Source organism: Triturus cristatus, chromosome 5_1 (genome assembly GCF_964204655.1).
Source record: "Triturus cristatus chromosome 5_1, aTriCri1.1, whole genome shotgun sequence".
NCBI classification, from domain to species: Eukaryota; Metazoa; Chordata; class Amphibia; order Caudata; family Salamandridae; genus Triturus; species Triturus cristatus.
Window position 1 is genome coordinate 6,763,411 of NC_140587.1, and position 23,166 is coordinate 6,786,576.

General features: G+C 46.0%; 1 protein-coding gene across 1 annotated transcript in view; it reads right to left on the reverse strand.

The window, feature by feature from the left end:
- The window catches only part of LOC146829927 (vomeronasal type-2 receptor 26-like), a 57,036-nt gene extending 38,517 nt beyond the window's left edge, over positions 1–18,519 (reverse strand). Inside the window, exons 1-3 of the mRNA XM_085605716.1 lie at positions 18,256–18,519; positions 10,570–11,400; positions 1,456–1,692 (exon numbers count right to left, since the gene is read on the reverse strand). Of these exons, the coding sequence (XP_085461842.1) occupies positions 1,456–1,692; positions 10,570–11,400; positions 18,256–18,519 (1,332 nt within the window). The remainder of the gene's footprint in view (positions 1–1,455; positions 1,693–10,569; positions 11,401–18,255) is intronic.
- Between the last annotated feature and the right edge of the window lie 4,647 nt (positions 18,520–23,166).

Sequence of the window (23,166 nt, forward strand, 5' to 3'; positions counted from 1 at the left end):
AGCAAGTCCGTAAAGGTAGTCCAAGGCCAGGGTCTTCCACCGCAGATTCATTCAGCAAGCTGACTCGAGGCCTGGTCACAGACTCTTAATAGAGAAAAGCGGGGGGATAAACTCCTGGGCCGGCTGGACCCCATCCGGGGCACTTTGATGCAAGGCCGGCTGTAGGACAGAGCCCAGGGCTGGAGACTTTCATCCCTCAGCCAGTCAGAACTCTGACCTGGTCACTTGTCAGAGGTTCTCAACCCAGCCAAGAGAGGAGCCCACCCTCGACCTGCTGGACCCCCATCCTCAGCTTTTTAACACACAGTTGGTCAAATCATTGAGCTCAGGGCAGAGTCTTCCAGTCCTAGACATTCCAGATCTGTGACCCAGGGTCAGGTCAGAGTTTCTTAACCTGTCCAAGCAGTGGAGCCCTCCCAGTTTCTGAAGAACCCTGCCTCAAGGCTTTTGATCACAGTAGGATGGTTAATAAAGCCCAGATGGGGTATTTACCCACAGCTAACTGTAGAACTGTCCCGGGGTCAGGTCAGAGATTGGTCACACATCCAACAAGGGGAGCACCCTCCTAGACTGCAGGATCCAGTCCCAAGCACTCTCTGTGAGACTCTTGACCAGCACAAAGGCCCCAAGTAAAGAGTGTCCGCACACAGGGCCCACCAGAGCACTTCCTAATACATGCCCAGTGACAGAGGGGGACATTCGGGAAAAGGTATCCAGCGTCCTGGAGCCCGAACTGGGATTGAAGCTTCAAGCGAGTCCTCACTGGGACTTCTGGGGGAGTTCAGAATTCTGAACATCGAGTCACATAATGGAAATGAGGTTTGTTGTTCATTTATTGATTTCAAGTACAGTGATGCTGGCTTGGCACATTTTGAACCACCCATGAAGGTGTGGTAAATGTCCCACAGGCATCATTTCACCCACCCTCTTATTATAATTTTGCACAATCCTACCAATAACATCAGTCCATTGACACCACCAACACCGACATTCCAATCAACGATCAATCTTATTATTTACTCACTCAATCGCTGACTCGTTATTTCACCCACTCGTTCATTCACTCATGCATGTTATGAATGTTGTCTAAGTTTTAGTCTGTATTTCAAGACACAATTTATGGTAATGCATGCCTGGACCTATCCAAAGGTCGTATTGGATATTAATAGTGGGATTTTGATTGAGTCTGAGCAAATAATTCTATTTTGCATATCAAAAATTGTTTAACCAAATGAGTTCCTTGTGAACATTTGTTTTTCTGGCATAAGTTTTAGTCTGCACATGACATCTGGGTATATTTACTTACTTATTTAGTTAGACATGTAAACAGTATCAAAGCTTTGTCATGGATACAGATAGAGAGCATAAAGTTATTTAAGCCTAGTGCAGGCATGAGACAGGCACCTAGATGAAATATGATGTAAAGATTCACCCAGGTGGGAGTCTCACACTCACCAGTTCCACGTTGGGCCCCTCAGAGTGCCATATGATGGCACTTTGGTTGATTGAAAGTTGGTGACCTGGTGAGGATGAGAGGTCAAAATGTCCAACTTTGATGGCAGATATTGATCCGTTGGGAAAATTAACCCAGTTTAAAATGTCATACTTTGCTGACATGACACTTGTTTCTTCAAAACTAATGTTGTCCCCAGTCGGTATCTTAAAGTGCGACTTCATAAGAAACTTGTTCAGCTGTTAAAAGAGGAAAATAGGTATTAGTTAGCATGGGTGTAGAATCACTGGGGGAAGACCTTTTAATAACTTGCATGTTTAGGAAGGACATACATGCTTGACGCTCAGATGCAGTTTATCCCAGAGATCACATGTAATAAAAGTAATATCTACCCCAGTTCTATTGTGAGAAAACTGCATTTTTTTGCAGATGTCCCCTCACTTTTCGTCTCATTTTTGCCTGAGTCTGGTGTTTCTGAGTCTGATTGTGTTCTAATGGGCCCTGCTAACTAGGCCTAGGGTGAGTGCTCTGCTAATTAAGAGATATGGTAATTAGGACTAGTTATACTTGGCTATGACAACCTGCAAGTCCCTAGCATATGATAGGGCTACAAAAAGCCACGTATAAAATAGGAGGATGTAGTACGTCCGCCATTGTTGGACTTGGCCCTTCTGGCAGGTTCACCCCTGAACTTTTTTTGCTTTTTATTGGTGACTTGGTGTGGTGATTTTTGGTTTCTGCGCACTTTCCCTGTGTCCCAGGGTGAAGTGCGTGCGCACTCTGAGTGCATGTGGTGAGATAGGCCTACCCTCCCATAGGAATGCATGGGGAATTTATGTGTCCCTAGTAGTTCCTGATGCGTGGGGTGTGCATGCTCGAGTTTGGTATGTGCGGTCTCGTGTGATTGAATGCTGCGCGATGATGTGTGCGGCGTGCACGTACCTAGTGTGTAAGTGCCACTTCTAGAAGTGGGCACTTCTGTGTGCAGTGTGTCTGGCGTATGATTGGCTGGAGCTGGCTGGTGAGCCTGGCTCCAGGAGTCTGGTTGGGTCTGCCCCAGTGGTGAGTGTGAGATTAGCATGCTGATGGCTGGGGAGGAGGGCACCTTGGACCTGAATAGGGCAGGGCTTTCCCCACACAATGCTGGCTCCGCCCCCTGTGGTGCGACTGACGACCCTAGCCCTGCCAGTGAATAGAGTGAGGGGCTGAGCACATCAAGGGTGCTCCCCAACCAGCTGCGACTGGTTTTCCCCCTCACCCTGAACCAAGAACAAAGGGTTTTAGTGTATAAAAATGGGGCTGTGTCCCCACAGAAACTGTTCTCTTCCAGGATCCTGAGGGGGGGCTGCTGCTGCAGGAGGCCAGGAGGAACCGCCACTTTGGACTGCCTTCCTGCCTGGAGGGCTCAGTGAGCTGGCCCCTGGCCCAGCCTTGCCCCCTGCCCACCTGCCTAAGAACTTTGCTGGACTTTGCTGGGATCCTACTTTAAGCGCAGGGAGCGCTTTATGGTTCCCCTAAAGCACCCGGGAGTGCTTTTCTTTACCCTAAAAGCACCTGGAAGCGCTTTCCATTTACTTATAGGGCTAGGAGCGCTTTATGCGTGGCCAGCAGCGCGGAGCTGCAATTGTTAGCGAGGGAACCCCCGGCGTAGGGATTCCCTGCTAGTCCGCCTAGTAGTAAAGCAGGTGCCCACCCCGCATTGTGGAGCTCGAGCGGGAGCCTACCCCGCTTTATTGGAAAATCCGTGTCCCTAGCGGGTGCCTACCCCGTCAGGGACCTTGCCGCTTGTTTTTGCCCCTTAATACTTTAAAACCGAAGGCGGGAGCCCACTCCGCGCTTCGGAGAAAGCCGGTATCGAGTTAACCGCCGGCAGCCTGCTGACGTCACCTCCCTGCCGCGCTGGGATTGGTCCAGCGGCAGGGAGTGTCACCCACGTGACCGGAGGCTCAACCGCGAGAGCCCCGAGCAGCGCGTTGGAAACCCATCGAGCGAAGACCCAGGCGGGAGCCTATCCCACGCTGGGCCGGACCGGAAGAGAAGAGCCCCGTGTCACCTGCTGTGCCCGACCCGACGGAGTCCGGAGGTGAGTGGGGGCCGCAGGAGGGCGATCCTGGTCTGTGAGCCCCGTGAGGCTCCAAGTGCTCTACGGAGTTGCTCAGAGAGCCCAGAGTGCTCCAACGAACGGGGGCAGTATTTGCTCAGAGCGCTCGGAGCGCTCCAACGTCGGGGGAATTTCTTTTGCACCCAGAGCGGCCCCGGAAGGCAGCGGGTCGCTCCCACGACCGGGGGCATTTTGATAGAGCCTGTGAGGCTCCAAAACGTGGGCACATTGTTTGCCAGAGCCTGCGAGGCTCACGAGTCCCCCGCGTGGGACTCCAATGGTTGGGGGCAGTATTTCTGAGTCCAGAGGGACTCCAACGATGGCGCATTGGTTGCTTAGAGCCCACGAGGCTCCCACCACGTTTTAGGGACACATTTGTTTATTGAGCCTGTGAGGCTCTAACGGGGGCATTTCTTTATCGTTCAGAGCCCAGAGGGGCTCAGGGGACAGTCCGTGGACAGAGCCTGCCAGGCTCCAGCGTTGGCCCCATCATTGTCCGACAGCTGCCCCGCACTTAGTGGGCAGCTGCTACGTTTAGGTTGTGCGCCCTGGATTGCGCAGCCTGCGCAGGCGCACCCTGACTCTGCTGGACACAGGGCGTCCTTGCCCCTTCACGGCCAGTTGGCCTAGGGACTGCTACAGGTTGTGGCTAATGTGAGTTTGGCGCTATTCTTCCTAACCTGCACCTCTAAATGTGTTTATGCGTCATGTACCTTGTTCTACACCTCTGAATGTGATGCATCATGTGTAATGTGCGTTTACCCCTATAGGTATTGTGATACTTAGGTGGTTGTTTTCTCCCTAGTACAGGTGGTGCTAGTGAGGTCCTGATTCCCTGCGCAATATTTTCCTAAGGTGGTTAGGGTTGCGTAGGTGGTACCTACCTAATACCAGTAGTTACTGGTTGTGTGCTACATGTTCTATTTTAGTGCTACAGTGATTGTATGTGCTATGTTCTAAAGTCTTATTCCTATGTTCTAAGTGCTGTTTCTACAAAGTGCTAATTCCGGACAGTGGTCCATGTGGCCCTGTCCCCTGTATATATAATCCCTTGTAAATTCTGCCCGTACCTGTTGGCACATTGTAGAGTGTGTGTTTTTATCTAATGTGTTGTGGTATAATACAAAGGTTATTTTTTTATAATACCTTGTGTGGAGTTTCCTTTGTGGTGGGCCTTGGTTGTTGTTGCTGGGTGCGCGCGCAAACGCTTTACACATCGCCTCAGAGATAAGCCTGACTGCTCGTGCCAAGCTACCAAGGGGGTGAGCAGGAGTTATCTTTGGCGTGTAACTTCCTTGCCCTGACTAGAGTGGTGGTTTCTGCCTGACTTTGGCACAAGCCTTAGCCAACCAGAAATCCCATTTCTAACAGCCATCTGTTGATATGATGAAGCACATTGAATACCTGTCAGCTTTAAGGTATTCTCCCCCCAAACGTTTTGCCTCACGCCTCCTATTTTTAGCTGATTCCATTTTTGTTTGCCTTATAACTCTGCACATTTTACCACTGCTAATCAGAGCTAAAGTGTTTGTACTCTCTCACTTAAACATTGTGTCGTTAGCTTACACCCAATTAGAATATTAAATGTACCTGTCTATCACTAGTAAAGTGTACCCCGGGCCTGTAAATTAAATGCTACTAGTGGGCCGGCAACAGTGATGGTGCAACCCACTTAAGAAGCCCTTTCGAAACATGCCTTATGCCTGCCATTTAATCCTGACAAAATACACTGCTTGCCAGTCCAAACTCTTCATTTTTTTAAAATATAGGTTACCCCTAGGGCACTTCCTAAATAGCCTATTGGGGCAGGGTGCATTGTATTTAAAAAGTGGGACATGTACTTTTAAGGTTTACACATACCGGTATTGAGAAACTCTCTCCCATAGGATAACATTGCGTTACCTTATTACATTTAATAAGTAGGTTGGAATGTTGAGTTTGGCCAGTAAGGAATTGTAATTTTAATCCCTCTTTAATAGTAAAGTCAGAGTCTATGTCAAACGTCTGACAATGCAGCTTTTGTAAAGTTGGCATTTTCTTGTCCTAACTATTTGGTACCTGCAGTCTGTATTCTGGGTCACATGAAGAGGTGCCTTATTAAGAGTTTGGCTGCTTTTCACGGATTGCAAGCCCGGTGGTCGGTTGTCTGCTGCTGGCTAGGGGGGTCCAGCAGCGGTCTTCAGAAAGCCAATCCACCCACCTCGTAATACGGTGGTTGGACTACGATTTCTCTGCGCTCGAACCACCACCACGGATACGACAGTCCATGGGACCCCCAAACTCGTAATAAGGCCCTTGATGTAGTTGGCAGTTGGCTTTTGTGTATTCCTCCCAGATATTGACACAAAGGAGAATTAGTGTTGGCAAGATGAGACATCTCTGTCAGGATGACGGTGGAGGAGCTGTCATCTACTATACTTGCACATCAAGGGGATTGATTCAGAACACTCCGAAAGAATATCACACTAGTCTATTATTATGTTATGTTATGTTATGTTATGTTATGTTATGTTATGTTATGTTATGTTATGTTATGTTATGTTATGTTATGTTATGTTATGTTAAGGTGATTTATATTGCGCACGGCTGCCCCAGCAACAGGCCGTCCCAGCGCTATCAGAGCGCAGAGCGGGTAGCCGGAAGAAATTATGTTAGTCGGATGTAAAAAGCCAGGTTTTGATCAGCTTCCTGAATGCCCAATGATTGTGAGTGCTGCGGGCAGCCCGAGGGATAGAGTTCCACAGTGCAGGGGCCTGGGCTTTGATGGAACGACCCCCGGTTCTGCATCGGCGGACTCGTGGGACGCACAGAAAATGTTGTTCAGCGGAGCGTAGTGCGCGCGTAGGAACATAGGCAGTGCAGAGTTCCTAACGGATTTGGGGACCCTGGCCGTGCAGAATCTTATGAGTAGTGCATAGGGTTTTAAAGTGAACTTTTTGTTTAATGGGCAACCAGTGATGACTGTGTAGAAGATTGGAGGTGTGGCACTGCCTAGGTAAGGCAACAAGAGTACGTGCTGCTGCATTCTGTACTTGTTGGAGTCTTGTTTTATTGACGCCGAGCAGAAGACCACCAATTGCACTATTAGTTGATGGGTAGGAGCATCGAAGAACCCCAAAATGGGTTTGAGGCTGCGCAGGAGGCCGAAACAGGTACCAGACACTTTTTTTGCCTGAGGCTCAAAAGAGAGGGCTGAGTCAATCAGAACCCCTAAATCTTTAACAGCGTTTTTTGGTTGTGTAGGGGAGCCCAAGGTCGCAGCCACCACTGGTAATCCCATTTGTGGGTGTCATGGCCTACCAGGAGCAGCCCCGTTTTGGCAGTGTTCAACTGTAGGTAGTTGTTTGTCATCCAATCTGAAATAGCTAGAACATCTGCACGGAATTTCAGTTGGTCTATTGCCGGGTTGTTTGTAAAGGTGAACATCAGCTGGGTATCATCTGCATAAGATACCATTTTGATGTTACGTTCTTTGGCTAGAAAAGCCAAAGGGTGGACGTACACGTTGAACAACGTGGGGCTCAAGGCAGAGCCTTGGGGAACACCACAGCTTAGATGGTAAATGTAAATGTAAATGTCAAGGTACTTATAGAGCGCACTGTCACCAGACGGCTACCTTGCGGTGTCGCCTTTTGCGGTTTCCTGGCGCTGATACTCATACCGCTGTGGAACCCTTCTTGGCTTTCCCTGTGAAGTGTCCACTCCTGGGCACCCCCAGGGTGAAGCCAGGCATCCTTAGCGCTGTTGGGGCCGGTGTGGAGGTTAAGCAAGCTATTGCCCAGAGTTGCAGCGTGGGGCCCGTGATTAGAATAGGCACCGAGGCAAGAATAGACAGGTCCGAGGAAATTGAGCCCGAGCCCCGCCAAGGCGGGAATCGAACCCTGGTCCCTGGCCAGAACTCTGCTTCAGGGTCTGCCGCTCTAACCATTGAGCCACACTCCTCCAATGATGGTAGATACTAGACAGATACAGATACTAGACAGATGGGGCGTGTGGACCTGGAAATGTAACGAGGCAAACCAGGCCAGAGCCCTGCCTTTGACCCCGATCTCCTCAAGCTGTTGGAGAAGGATCTCATGGGAGACCATGTCAAAGGCCGCACTGAGATCGAGTAAAGATAGTGCCAACGCACTACCCTCATCTAGAGTTGCCCACAGCTGCTCTGTGACTGCCATGAGCGCTGATTCCGTGCTGTGTCTGAATAGGAACCCGTTGTGAGAGCTATCCAAAATCTGATTGTACTCTAGATATTTAGTCAGAGTGATGTTAACGTGGGATTCCATAATCTTGGCCAGATATTGAAGCAAAGATATTGGTCAGAAATTCTCCAACAGAGATGTATCGCGAGTGGAAGATTGTAGTGTGTTTGCCAATGAATGGGATTCTGGAGTTGTGTTTTCTTTAGCATCCACCAGTCCAACCCCTCCTACTGGTGGTGCCGCCAGTTTTCCTTCAGAGAAGACTTTGGTTTCTTCGGACACACTTTAACAAAATGGCCGCTGACCCCACAGTACATGCAGAGGTTATAAGATCTTCTCTTCTCCTTTTCTTCTTTTGAAAGGGGACCTCTGACGGCCCCAATCTGAATAGGTTCTACCGTCTGGGTGCTCTCAGCAGACTTTGTTCCTTCTGATCTAACTCGATCAAACCTAGGCACACTCGGACGAAAATCCCTCCTTCTTTCGCCTTTCCGTTCAGACTGTCTATAATCCAATTCTAAGACCAAATTGATGAGGGCGGAGACCTCGGTGGGTCGATTTCGAATATGGGACAGAGCATCCATCAATTCGTCCTTCAAACCCCGATAAAATAGGGCTGCTCTTTTATTCTCTGGCCAATCTGTCTCCACAATTAGTTTATTAAATTGAGCCAGGTATGCAACCAATTCTTTGTTCCCTTGACTTAACTCCAACAACTCATTGTCCGTAGCTTGAGACACTCTTCTTAGATCACATATCCATAGGAATTCCTTTTTAAATTCGTCAAAATCATATAAGATAGCGGAATCCTTTGAAACCAGTGGCAAGGACCAGGCAGCAGCGTCACCTCTTAAGTATGAAAGAACAAAGGCTACCCGGGACTGTGCATCAGGGAAAATGGCGGGCCGACACATTAAGTGTAATGAGCATTGCGTGAGAAAAATTTATGCCTTTTGAGGGTCCCCACTAAAACGCTCTGGAGGAGCGAGCGGTATAACAGGAGATAAGGAGTGTATGACTTGCGTGGTACTCTTACTAGTTTGGGTATCCTGAGATAGGGCTGAAAAACTGGTGCCTGCAAAATACCCATCCATTCTACTGGCTAAGTCTATGGTGTCTCGCCTAGAGGCCAGTAATTCTTGCCTTAGTGTCTTAGTCTCTTCTCGAACTGCTAACAATTCCTTTTGTATTACTTCTAGAACTCCCCCCAAACTTTTCAAGTCGATTCCTTCGGCCATTCTGCCCAGGCGAGTAAAATTTTCTTGGGCACTTCACTCTGTCAGAAGAGTCTTACTTAAAGTTTCCCAGACAACTCACAGGAGCAGAATGGCAAACTTTTCCCAATGCCTCCTCGAGCTTCCCTCTACACACCAAATGGAACTCTAGTTGTGTGAAAGAACTCCCTGGGGGCTAAGGGGATGGGACAGAGAAGAGACTGCTGGACCTTAATCTGGTGTCTTCTACAGCTACCTCTTTTAGTGTTCTCTGGCTCTGTTTTCACACTGTAAAATATATAACAAAACCCAATTAAGTCAACTACTCTTATAATTCAAAAATAATCACAAAAATTCACACTCTCTTCCTAGAGACCCCTACCTACCCTTCAGGAGACCAAGCTATTGCCTCTCTTCTGTTAAGATATTGTTGCCTTGTGTTGTCTATTTGGTAGAATAATTAAGTGATAGTATATCCTGCAAATTAACATAAACAATTATACTGTGTGAAAGATTGCCCTATTATTTCTTTTAGGAACTTCTTTTAATTACTAGCATTAACCTGTTTTTGTCTTTGTTTATCTCTTTAAACAGGTAAAAGAACGGTGCAGTCTTCAACAGGTACAGGTAAGTATTTGACTCTATGTTCTTTGGTATTCGAACACTAAATCTGGATCCAAAATATTAAGTATCATAGAACTGTCTAGTCTTTAATTTTAAATGTCTAATTTCTTCTATTCTTTTCTTAAGGTACTTGCGTGACTGGATTAAGCAGGAGACTCGAAGAGACGAGCAAACGGAGATCGGTAAGTTGACTTGTAACAGTTTTCTTCAGGACTTCCCTTCAGGACACCGACGAGTAGATTAAATCTGAACTAACGACGGAATAAACGGGTCTTTAACGCATTGCTACACTCAAAACTATTGCGAACGCAGATTAGAATCTTCCGATTCCCTCAACGGACTCGGCGAAGTGCGCGGTACTCAGAGCCAGCGCGAGCCTCAGCTGTCCTCCCGAGTCACGTACAAACCACCGGAAAGCTGCAGCTCTGACCTAGCGCTGCGCAGCCATCTTGAGATGCTGCCTTCTAACCAGGGCAGACCAACTACTGTATCTTTGGATATAGGGAGAGATTGTAGCCCCCACATTTTGGTTCTCTTGAGGGTTTGATTTCCTGACAACCCTCCTCTGCTACTTAGGAGCTAGAGATTGTCTGCCTTCTGTTCTTGACATTAAATGTGTTAAAGTTGGATCTAAAGGTCAAAGACAAGGTCAACTGAGGTATAAACGAAGGAAACGGAGTATCTTCACAAACCTTCATGTAATGCTGGAGATAAAATATTCAACTTAACTTGGTATCATTTTCCAAAAGAATTCACAGACTTGGAACTAAGCATACGGCATTTCTGAATCGTGCAGAATATTATGAACAGAAAAATACCAAGGAAATACAAAAATCTGACAAAACTACAAAAGTAAACTGATCCCTATGAAAGGAAAACTGCAGAAGATAAGGCATGAGGGAGCCATCAAGACTGATCATCTGTTTTCATGAGAGAATGGCTATGCTGCCTTGAGCAGGACCTGCAACAATCCCTCACCTTCCAGGGCTTGAAGTCCTGCTTGAGGCTCCCAGCAGCAGATCCTGATCTGGACTCAGACACATACATGTCATGTAAGGCGAGTGCCAAGGCATAGACAGCCGTGTACACACTGTAGGTGAATCGATAACTGAAGGCGTTGATGGAGGGCAGGTCGTAGTCTCTGAGGGTCTCATTTCCTGAACATATAGGTAAATGCGGTGAATAAGCATGGACCAAATCAGCTTTAGAGATCATGATACATCCAAATATTGAAAGCCAGAGCTCCCACAGGGCATTGTCATCTGGAAACCTCATAGGATCCACATCATAGAGGAAATCTTGAAACCCCAGAATCTGTCCTTCCTTGATGGAGAAAGTCAGGGACCCATTCAATTCAGTCAGGTCATCTAATCCGGTCCTTGTTTTAGAAAAAGACATGCTCACGGCTCCTATCCAAATTTTATGGGGTACCCTTTCCCAGGAATCATAAAGAAATTGTCTTGTCATTGATGTGCTGGTGCTGTAGATGATTATAACCTGAGCAGTGCAGTTCTGTATGGCATCAATAATTCGATTAATCCTTTTAGCACTAATGGAAGGTAGATCTGTAGGCAACGTATAGGAAAACTCCACGCAGCCTCCGCTCTGGGTGATCATCATCTTCAGGTCTTGCATCGCTCTCTCTCCGCTGTCATCGTCCGAGGCCAGGATCCCCACCAAGGTCCATCCAAAGTGTTTTAGCAGCTGAGTGATTCCTGCGTACACTGAGACCTCATTCGGGACAGTCCGGAAGAAGGACGGAAATCTCAATTTGTCACTGAGGAGAGGATCGAGAGCGCCATAGCTGATCTACAAACAAGAGCAAAGGAACATTCAAAGACATTATTAAAAAACACATGATATTAGACTGCAGCCCATAAATGGCCAGATGACATAAAGAGCACGGAGAGGTTTCTGATGCCCCACCTGTGCTAAATGTGCAACATGTGCAGATCGATGCAACTAAAGAGAGGGATCATTTAACTGGTCCACGATACCCATGCCCACATGTGAGTTACATTTTTGTGAAATGACTCCTACCTTTGGATACCATTGTACTTTTGGTTGTATTTAAATTTACTCACCATGAACTATTCACACTGCCACACTCAGGCAACTCTCTCTGGATGAGGCCAAAAAATACTGGATGGCCCACCCTAGGAGAGCCCATGAATGGGGGGGTGAATCTGACACGGTGCTGTACTGGCTGATAACACACAACTTGGGGTCGTGGGTGGCTACAAGTGAGGTTGCTCCAGACGGCACAATCCACACAGAGGCTCCATCCATTGCCTCCACATTTGTGGTCCCTCTGTAGTATGTGTCCTAGGGCTGAGAGGGAATCCACTTGCCTCATCCTTGAAGACATCCTACTGCTGACTCTTTCCCACTCTGAGAGGGACCATGTAGATCGCCCACTAGAGCTGGAGGAGCTGGAAGATGCTCTTCGTGATATGAATTCAGGCGCGACCCGACGGCTTTCCTTTGGAATATTACCAGAAATTGTGAAAACACATATTGGGCTCCCTGCTTTCAATGGCTGGAGAAGCTTTCCAAATATATAGGTTTGTTCCGCCTTGTGTCTCCAGATAAATTATGCCCCTCCTAATACCATGACCAGGGATATGGGATTACTGGTTTGGTAGGATAGACTTCCAATCCAAAATATAAGCTTCTACTACTTGAGCCTGCATATCTCTCTCTTCCGGTATCTCAAATCAAATCTCAAACCATTAGTTGCCAACGACAAACAAGCACCTGACACACTGGACAAAACGTTCTCTTAATATCATGGGGTAAGCATCCCTCCTTAGGATGATGGTACCCTGTGATTCCTGTATGTGTTTCAAAATTTACAGATCCTGATACCACAAGCCTGGTTCCACAGGCTGGAAACTATACTCTTAGTTGTAGATGTGGCTTATTGCGTAGGAACGCCCACCCTGCATACATTATACCTAGCGCAGGTGTAATGTGAAGCAGGGCTTTACAGCCTGAAGCACTGGACCCGATGCGTCAGTGAGTAGATATGGCGCAGTGTGGCACACGGATTGCGTCACCGCTGCGTAAAAATAAAAGGGATGCAGCGACGGTGCAAGGGCCTTGTAAATGAGGCCCCTTGAACGTGACAACTGGAAACAGATCATTTGAAATATTTCTCAGAGAGCAAGCTGATCTCACATGTGCAAAACAGCAAACAAAACAGGATTAATAGTCGTGTCATATTGAGAAGTGCTATATTATCTAGTTGAAATTTGTTTATCCTTTTCAAATGATGTTAAAAAAATGTAAATAAAAAATAATGCCAAACCTATGTTTGGCATATTAACATATAATTATCGTTGTTCATTGTATTAATCCCAATTTGATGTTATAGTCATCAGAAACAATTTTTTATGTTATTTTTGACTTTCCCATCCCTAAAAACATATAAAATGATACCACACATGGGAATATAAACGGTTATACCCTATATCTCAAATAATGGGCAGCCCTTTTGAAAAATCCGCCATATTGGATTAACGCGTCATGATAGAGTGGAAATTTTTCACCATCGTTTTCTATGGAAAAATTTCAATACCAATCCACTTACAGAAATTGTATTGCAATCAGTTCTAGGTTAGCCCATTTTTTTAAACTAATTTGACTAGACTAATACATTTTATGTTTCCCTGTCAGAAGTATTCACAGATAGCCTTAATAAAAATAAAGATTATTTTCAAAACAGGACACAATAGGCTTCTCCAGGCCCCTTTAACCCTTGGTCTTGATCCTGAGGTCATCTGTTCTTTTCTAGTGCTCAGAAGCTCAATGGTTTGTGGATTTTAAAAGCACTCCCAAATATACCATCAGGACTTTCAGTGGGAGAAAGTTGAGCTCTCCAGGGTATCAAACCGAAGTGTAGGTGATTAATGCTATTCAGCTCCAATGGTCAATGTTGTATGAGATCATGTGCAACCCTCTGCTGTTCATATAGCACAGGGAGCAACCTAATATGGAATATTGTACTTAAAACTCCAACATATTGCCTGATTGATAGCAGGTTAGCCTGTTTGTTTGTTAATTTGGAAAATATTTTATCTGGAAACTCCTTCAACCATAGGTCCCTGGCTTCTTGGTCCTTTGTGACCCTTTTCAATTAAAATACCCATCTAAAACCTTAATTTATCCTTTTCCAAAGGTAAAAAATTCAGAGTGTCAGGGTGAGCTCTTTTTTTACTTATAACAATAAATCTGGCTCGCACGAGCTGTTTGTATCTGTTCAAGCTAAGCTCTTGGGGAGATGCAGGTGGAGCCTGAATGTTCTTTTGTTTCTTTCTTTGCAGATTTTTATAGCACAAACTCGGCCCGAATGTATGGGAGCGCCTTACATTAGCACCGGTTTTGTTACACAAGGATACATTTCTAGAAAAAATTATTTGGTAGGCCTGGGGGGATAAAGTGATTTGCCCAGAATCACAAGATGTGTCACGACCCCAAGGCTCGAACCTTGGTTTTCCAGCTCCAAAGTCGGCAGTCTAGCCGTCAGACCACATCCTCTCCCCCCATAATGTATTATCTCAAGCCAGTCACCCAGTTGTTCTTTCAATACAATCACACCAGAGAGGTTGTTTGAAGTAATTTTACACTCCATCACCTTACACAAATGACTTGTGTCAGCACGAGCTGACAGAGAGAATATTGTGCTCAAAAAGGTGGCCACATTCCTAATTGATATGTTGTGTTCTGTTGCTTGCCCCCTGTCCTCAAACCGCACACCTAAATATTTACAGCGGAGCACCTTCTCAATGGAATTCATTAAAATTCATCAGTGGCCTTTCTTATTTTTGTTTCTACAAAAAACAATGATCTTTGTTTTAGATGTGTCAATTTTAATATCATTGCTCATGCAATATCTTATAAGTTGACCTAAGTGCCTTTGGCGCCCGCTCCAGTTAAATCCAACAGGAGAGTGTCACTGGCACTGATATGAACCTTCACTTCTGCTAATTATTTGGGAGAAGGACTTTAGACAGGTCCACCAAGTATAAGTTAAAAATCATACCAGACAGGATGTTTGAAGCCTGTTAGTCTTGGCATAGTTTGGCGTGTTGCGCCTGTCTTTTTGCTTTCTGACCTCCTGGTTTTGATTCTGGTTTTGCTGGTTTAGAGTCTCTGCACCCTTTCTCACTGCTGTTCAGGGTTAAAGTGCAAGTGCTCCTGTTGTAAATTATGTTTTGGATTGGTGTTTCCATGATTGGCATATTTGATTTACTGGTGAGGCCCTAGTAGAGTGCACTGAGAGTGCCAACGCTAGAAAATCAAATGCTACTAGTGGGTTTGCAGCACTGGTTGTGCCACCCAGAGAAGTAGCCCTGAAAAGGTAACTCAGACCTGTCACTGCAGAGTCTATGCGCAGGTTATAACTTCCATGTCGACCTGGCAAGTGCACCCACTTGCCAGGCCCCAACCTTCCTTTATCCTACATGTCAGTCACCCCTAAGGTAGGCCCAAGGTACCCCTGAGAGCAGGGTGGTGTGTTGGCTAGAGGTAGGACATGTACTGCTGAGTGTGAAATGTCCTGGTGGTGAAAAACAGTGTATTTCGTTTTTCACCAATGCATGGCTTCATGTTCCCATAGGACAGAATGTGGGGTTTGTTTATAACACCCTATAAACATAACTGGCCCTGGGAACAAGGTAGGAAAATAAACTTAGAATGCCTGAAATCAGAATGTTAAAATGCTTCTTTCAGTGAAGGTGATTTTTACATTCTGTGTTTGAAAATACCACTTTTAGAAAGTAGGTATTTTCTTGCCTAACCATCCAGTGTGCCTCTACTAGGTTTGTGTATTGCATGTCTGGCTTTCGGATGACAGGGGCTGGAGAGGGGCAGCGGCTCCGGAAGTCTGATGGGATAAATAGACCTGGGTTGCATTTAGAGTAGCGGGAGGAGATTTCCTTGCACCTGAATGGGCCTGGTCTGCCTTGCACAATGTTGTCTCCACTCCCTGCCAGGAAGCTGCACCAGAGAGGACAGAACTGGTTTTGGCTGGGTACAGACACTCTCTGTCTTCATAGAAAAAATGCTTTGGTGGTATAAATATTGGGGGCCAGACCCCAGGAGTTGAGAACTCTTATGGACCAAGAAGACTGCCAAGAAGAAGAGCTAGACAAACTGTGAGGAGGAACTACCCTTTTGGTGAGTGCTTTGATGTGTTGGCCTGCAGTGGCTGCATCTGTTTTGGACAGTGAAAAGACTGGATTAGACTTTCTGCAATCTATTCTTGTGAATTTCTCCAAGGGCTTGAGGTAGAGCTTTCCCCCTGTTCAAGAAGTCTCAGGAACGGCAAAGACATCAAGTTCTTCTGCCATCAGCATTGGGAACTGTGTGTTTTGTGCTGCAACAGAAAAAAAAGCAACCCGACGTGTCTACAACGCCGCAGCCGAGTCCACGACCTGGAGGCACTGCTGCACCAATGCAACACTGGTATCACCGACGACGCCTGCTGATGCCGCTACCGAGCTGATGCCCACAACGTGACCTCTGGGCACCGCACACCGCATCGCCTCGCTTTACGACGATGACGCTCCATGCCGAAATCAATGCCACTGTTTGCACTGTGGCTCGAGGGCACAGCTTGTAATGTTAAACAACGCACTTCCCCCATCCGGCACTACAGCCTTGACCTACCGACGCCAGCACTATCGACTCCAGTTCGTCAGCCAACGACAGCACTTCAGCAACACCGCTGCTGGCACCGTCACCTGCTAGCATCGCGACAAGCACAGCACACTTTCCACTGTGACCCTGGTCTCAACGACGACGCCATCTGATGCAGCCGCTGAGCCGCTGTTCGCACCGCGACCTGTGGGCCCCGCACGCTGCACCGCTGCACCCGACGCCTGCTGACGACAGCACTCCTGACTTCAACTGCAAGGAGTTCGATCTGCAATTCGTGTGACTTCGAGGGCCCGATGACTCCTGCACCGACCTCCAGAACCGACACCTGCGGACGCTGTTCTTTCAGAAGCTCAACGAGAGGTCGCCGACGCCCTGCATTTCTAAAGGTACTGTTTTGCGGGTCTTCCTGACACCGTAGCTGGCCCGCAATGGCGCAGTCATCCAGAACTGTTTGGATTTGTTTGTTCACTAAGCCGTGATAGCCCCAGGGGGAGCTATCAACTTCAAAGAACTATTTTTCAAGGTTATTTTGATAACTGAAAATTTCTAAGTACTGTATTGTGTATTTTTATTGTTTTTGGTCTTGTCTTAACTATATAAAAATATTGGATATTTTTCTAAACTGGTTTGGTGTCCTTTTGTAGTGCTTACACTGTATTACTATTGGTTATGAGCAAATGCTTTAAACACTGTCTCTAAGATGAGCCTGACTGCGCATGCCAAGCTACCAAGAGGGTGAGCAGGGGTTATTTTAGGAGTGTATCCCCCTTACGCTGACTAGAAGCAAGGGTCCCTATTTGGACAAAGCCATGGAAAGGCTGGTGGCGATTGGTTTCGGGGGCCCGTTGCGGGCCTCCTTTGTGTTGGGGGGAGGTGGTAGTGCACTGGGGGGTACCCATGATATCCCCCCATGGGTACCCCCTGTATTTCCCTGCACTAAGTGGCAGGCACCGAGTGGTGCTTGCCACGTAGTACAGGAATACAACAAACAAATGATGGACGGAATGCTGACAATGCAAACATTCTCCCCCAGTCAAAATATCCGGGTTAAATCCATTGTTCTTTTGCCCACTATGCCACCCCAGTTTGGACCCAGCCATATGCAAATCAGTCTTGACCCTGTGCCCCATTGGAACAGTCCAGACTGACCTGCCAGGCCAGGTCCTCCCTGGACTGGAAAAAAGCATCCTGGGACCGGTTTCAGAGTATGTCACCCTTCTTCAGCCAGGCTAGCTTGAATCCAGTGGCACAGTGAGCAAGGGACCTACTTATGGGCATACCCATCCCACTTAGGGTGAAAAGTGTTACAGCAAACAAATGATGGACAGAATGCTGACAATGCAAACATTCTCTCCCAGTCAAAAGATCTGGGTTAAATCAATCGTTCTTTTGCCCACTACGCCACCCCAGTTTGGACCCAGCCATATGCAAATCAGTCTTGACCCTGTGCCCCATGGAAACAGTACAGGGAAACGCACTACATACATTTTCAACATTGCAGCGGGTGCTGCAGCCAGCAGCACCTGCTGCAATGGTAAAGATGCAAGATGTGACCGCCACAGTGGCAGTCACATTGTAATGCATTGTGCAGGACCTCAGCCATAAAGGCGGGCAGTCCCAGGCACCACTACGATGGCGGGCGGACTCGGTCCGCCCGCAATCGTAATCAGCCCCTAAGTGATTTGCCCAGAATCACAGGATGTTGAGCGTCAAACCCTTATCCATTAGGCCTTAAAGATAATATTATCAATTAATATCTAAATTCTTAAAAACAATTAACACAATAAATTATGTAAATAATCAATTAGGAAACTAAAACATATTTCCATTTTTTAAAAATAACCTCTTAATAACAAAAATTAATATTTTCAAATTATCTTATTAAAACTATGCATATGTAGTCTGTAACTTCATGTCTCTTATAATGCTGGAAGTTTCCATCTCAGTTTAGTAGAAAACTCCTGTTACTACTAAACGTACAAAGTCATCAGCCCCTCCTACCTGTGGATACTTGTAGATTCCCACAAGGTCAGCCATCGCTAAGGATGTTGCTGAAGAGAAGTCTCCGATGATACCACACAGTATGTCCTTCTTCTGACAGCCATAGTTTGGAACTGCTTCTGTTTTACCTGATAATATATTTATAGTGCTGTGAAGTGCTTTCATCTCACTGGTGCAAGAGTCGTAAATCTGGTAGCCCAGTGTGAGGTTTGGTAAGAGTTCAGGGTTTCTATTGATTTCTTCTACGGCAAAGATAAGAGCCATGGCGTGTCGGAGAAAGCGGAATGCAGGTCTGAAAGTGACACAGTCAGAAACTTAGTTTCACAAGATGAAGGCACCTGTATGACAAACACATTAATCTCGCTGGTATTTCATGTACTTCTTTAATGTTTGTGGATAGGATGGTGACAAAGAACATCATTTCAACCACACCACAGCAGCCTGAACCATGCTGCAGCGGTCTGAATAATACCACATCAGCATGAACCATGCTGCAGCAGTCTGAATAATACCACAGCGGACCCACCACCACCAGAACCAACTTCCACAGATGCATGACAAACGTTGCCCACTGGATGAAGAACAACTGCCTGTGGCTGAACGTTGACAAGAAGGAAGTACTGATCTTTGGCAACAGCAGCAACTCATGGAACAACTCCTGGTGGCCATCAGACCAAGGACCCACACCCCCTCCCTCCGACCATGCCATAAACTTCGGAATCATCATTGACAACATGCTCACCATAAAATCGCAGATCAACGCCACCTCCTTTGCCTGCTTCCTCACTCTGCGCATGCTACGCAAGATCTTCAAGTGGATACCCCTACACATGAGATGCACCGTGACACAGGCCCTCGTCACCAGCCGAATGGACTGCGGCAACATCCTACAAAGACTTCAGAACATACAGACACATGCCACAGCAGAGTGTCTTAACACTGTGGTTGAGTAATGTCATTTGAGATGTCACCAGTGATGTCATCAGTGATGTCACTGACCATGTCATGAATGATGTATTATGTGACATCATCAGCAGTGCATTGTAGGGGCGTGAGTTATAGTTAGCTGAACTAACTATAACAGCCGAATTTCTCTGGTTTTGTACGAGCGAAATGTCCAACTGTCTATAACATGCCTGATACCTGTGGTTTTTTCAGTGAATTTCTAAGGTTTTTTAAATGTTAATTTCTAACTAGAACGTTTTTAAAACCTGTTTTTTTCAGTGAATTTCTAAGGTTTTTTAAATGCTAATTTCTAACTATAATGTTTTTAAAACCTATGGTTTTTTCAGTGAATTTCAAAGGTTTCATAAATGCTAATTTCCAACTACAATATCCCTGAAACCTATATTGTTTTTAAGTAAATAAAAAAAACGTGCATACTTTTTGTAGTGAAAAACTAACTGTAACAGTAGTGTGTTATAAGTTATAATTTAAAACTGTTTAAAATTTAATTAGCACTAATTAACATCTAATTGTGGAAAAAGTGTGATGCAGCAGCTATGATACCTGACTTCGAACAACAGTGTTCACAGTTCGATTGCCGGCTCCTGTAGCACGTTAGCCCACCACTATGTCACTGTGGGCAATACCCTGCTTAATCTTCCCAACGCCCCCTAGCACCGAGACACCTCTCTGAAGGTAGCTGTACGCTTTACAAATACTGGCATTTTTTTATAATTTAAAACCATAGTGATAAGAAATATTAGCACGTATTATTTTTTCTTTTATTCTGAACGATATTTTTTTATATCTTCTATTTACAATTATGGCAATTAATAGATGTTTTTAGTCATGAGAAAGGAAATGACACGGTTTGCCGGATAACAGTTTTTAAGCTCTCCAATGTATGTACATATTAAGGAGCTTATACGTGTGAGGATCGAAATCGAAACCTTAACCGCTTCACATTTTGTAACTTTTCCCAACACGTGCACATGTTGAACAGTGAAAACGTGAGCACGTGTCAACTGTAAAACATGACATCTAAATGGGCAGAGCAACATGTTCCTTCCATAGACTAATCAATAACCAAATAGTATATAAACCACACCTGTTAATCAATTAGTTTTGTTTGTGCGAGTTATTTACGTGTGTCCATTCTGTGATGCAGGTTCCGTTTTCCAGCATTGGGTTCTCTTTTGCGACAACAAAACATATTACGGAGTTGTAAGTTGTTTGATTATGACATAGCAGATATTTATAATACGTAGCTATTTTTGATTATTTAAATATTTGTATTTAGAAAAAAGTGTTACTGATTGTTTTTGCCATTTATATGTAACGTCAGCAGCTTGTATTCAGAAACAGAATAAAGAAAACACTGCTCCTTTTCTCGCTCCTTTGAGCTCATATAGTGTGACTTTGTATATTATAATATTGACACTATACTTGACCTCAGAGATGTTGGTGACCCATGGGCCCGAAGACTAAAGATTTATATGTAACGTCAGCTGCTTCTTACTCTGTTTCCCCCACCCGAGATCATATAGTGTGAATATTTATATTGTAATATTCACATTCATACTGACCTCAGTGGAGTTCATGACCCGTCGACTCGAAGACGAAAGATTTCGACGTCCCGGAGAAAAGAAGCTTTGGACATATTCACCGCTGGAAAATATTTCGTTATTCATCTGTTTTGTGTTCATGACTTTAATTTCCTTTTCCTATTGTCTGGCATCAGGGACACTCTGTACATTGTAGTACAGTGGATTTTTTGTCAGACAACAAGAGTTGGAGATTTGTTGGCGCCAGGAGTAAACCATCTGAAATACAGCTTATTGACCTTTATAACTTACTTGATCAGATATTTTTACAGTGAGAATATTTTTCGGAATTGCACTTTAAAAAAAGATTGTTTGCATAGATACTTTCTTACTGAATGCATTTGATAAACCCTACATTTCTGAATGATATTTTCTCCACTACGACAGAACTTTCCCGAGTTCTACAGAATAGAAATTGTAAAAATGTAGAATTTTTTGTTTTGGTCCTTATTCTTGTTCTCCTGTGGAATTCTATAAACTCACCCTGTATATTTTAATACTGTGATTAACAACATATACTACAGTTATTTCCGTTGATAACTTATTACCTCCCAGTTTTGTTTTTTTAAAGAACAGATTTTATTAAGCTACCTCCCAGTTTTTAACACTGCTAATGTTTTATAAAATAGTAGTTGCTAAAATTCATATTGTATACATAGTGTTTCATTTAATACTTTGATAAAGCGTACATTTCTATGTAATATGACGTAATTTGTGTTTAACTGTTTTTTACTTCTTATTGTTGTTGTGACCTGAGATGATGTAGTGCGGGAGTATTTCTTGTAGCACTTCTTTTCTACTTCATCTAAAAGTAACTGATGCCTTTTTATATTAACAAGAATATGGGGCACGGGTTCCCAGAGAGGGGGGGAGGGATAGGGGGGGACACTGGGTTGGGTTAGGGTGCAGCAAACGAAAACTTATTTTAAAAAAAAATCCTCATTCTCCACTTTGTGTTGTTTGTACTTATGTTATCTTTAGGAATAGTGTTTGGAGCTGGGCTGGGTTATATACATCCTCAGATGACTTAATATGAGCCCCATACAAATTTTATCCTGGAACATTAATGGTTTACGAACCAGGCCAAGGAGAGATAGGATATTACAGTATCTCCACGATTCATCGGCCCAGGTCTTGATTCTCCAGGAAACTCATCTGGTGAAAGAAGAGATATCTTCCCTCCTTAAAAATAAAAGATGGGTGGATTCATATGTCTGCACGAATCAGACAACCAACATAAGAGGAGTTGTTGGACCCGGCCTCGTGGCGTGGTCCTTAACCCCCCTGGACTGTGGCCGTTCCCCGCCCCGGCCTTCACGGGCCACCCGTCTGAACTGCTCCAAGGCCCTTCACCTGGAACTGCACGTGGTCGCATGCTCCTCATGGCTCCGCCATCTTGTTGGCATCTACGTCACCCCGTACACCAGCCGGCGCGACCCCGCTCAACCCGGCCTCGACCCCAGCGAAGCCCCGACCTCGAGGCACCACGGACTGGCCAGGGGGTGCCGCAGGAACCATTCATCGCCCCCGGCGGAGGACGGTATCGTTGGGACCCCCAACTGTCCTCCCCTCTCGAGGTGTGATCGCCCTGCAAACTCCCATGGGCCTGGCGCCTCTCCTGCTGGGCGTCTGGCCACCTCCACCCGGCCACTCCGCCCCCTCGGGCGCAAGGGTCCGGACATCAAAGGGCTCCAGACCTATATCTGGGGCGACCCCACCACAGCTCGGCAGTTGTATCCCGGAGTCGAGAGCCCTGCTGATCGAATCGCGGCTGACCCTACGGAGAAGAACTCTTGTCGGAACCATCACGAGCCCTGCTGACTGCGTCGCGGCTCCCTCTTGTGAACCTTTCCTGAACCACCTGGAACATCGGAGCCCTGCAGACGCCGTCGCGGCCCCACCTCGCTGAGACCTTCCTCGGAGCCCTGCTGACGACGTCGCGGCTCGAGCTGAGCAGAAACCATCTTGAGAGCCCTGCTGATTGAATCGCGGCTCTCCACGAACTGTACGCCAGAGCCCTGCTGACGCCGTCGCGGCTCGACCCCTCCGAGATCGGAGGTCCTCCAGCTTGAGGATAAGAACTGGGCCCCAGGTACCCTCGTACCACATTCCTGCCAAAGACTGTCCCGCTACCCCTACCCTTCCAAAGAGACATTGAGACTTTTGGTGGATCCCTCGATCCCTTCGTGTAAATATTGAACTCGTAACCTTTTATTGATGATAAAGAATTGCTTGTCTTGAGACAACCTCCTTGAGTCCGGTGTGGTGGTGTTACTGTGCTAGTACGTGATAGGAGAAGGATCTCTCAGGAGACTTCTCGGCAGCGCTCGGCTACTTCGTGCAGTGCGAGGGCCCCCCTTGG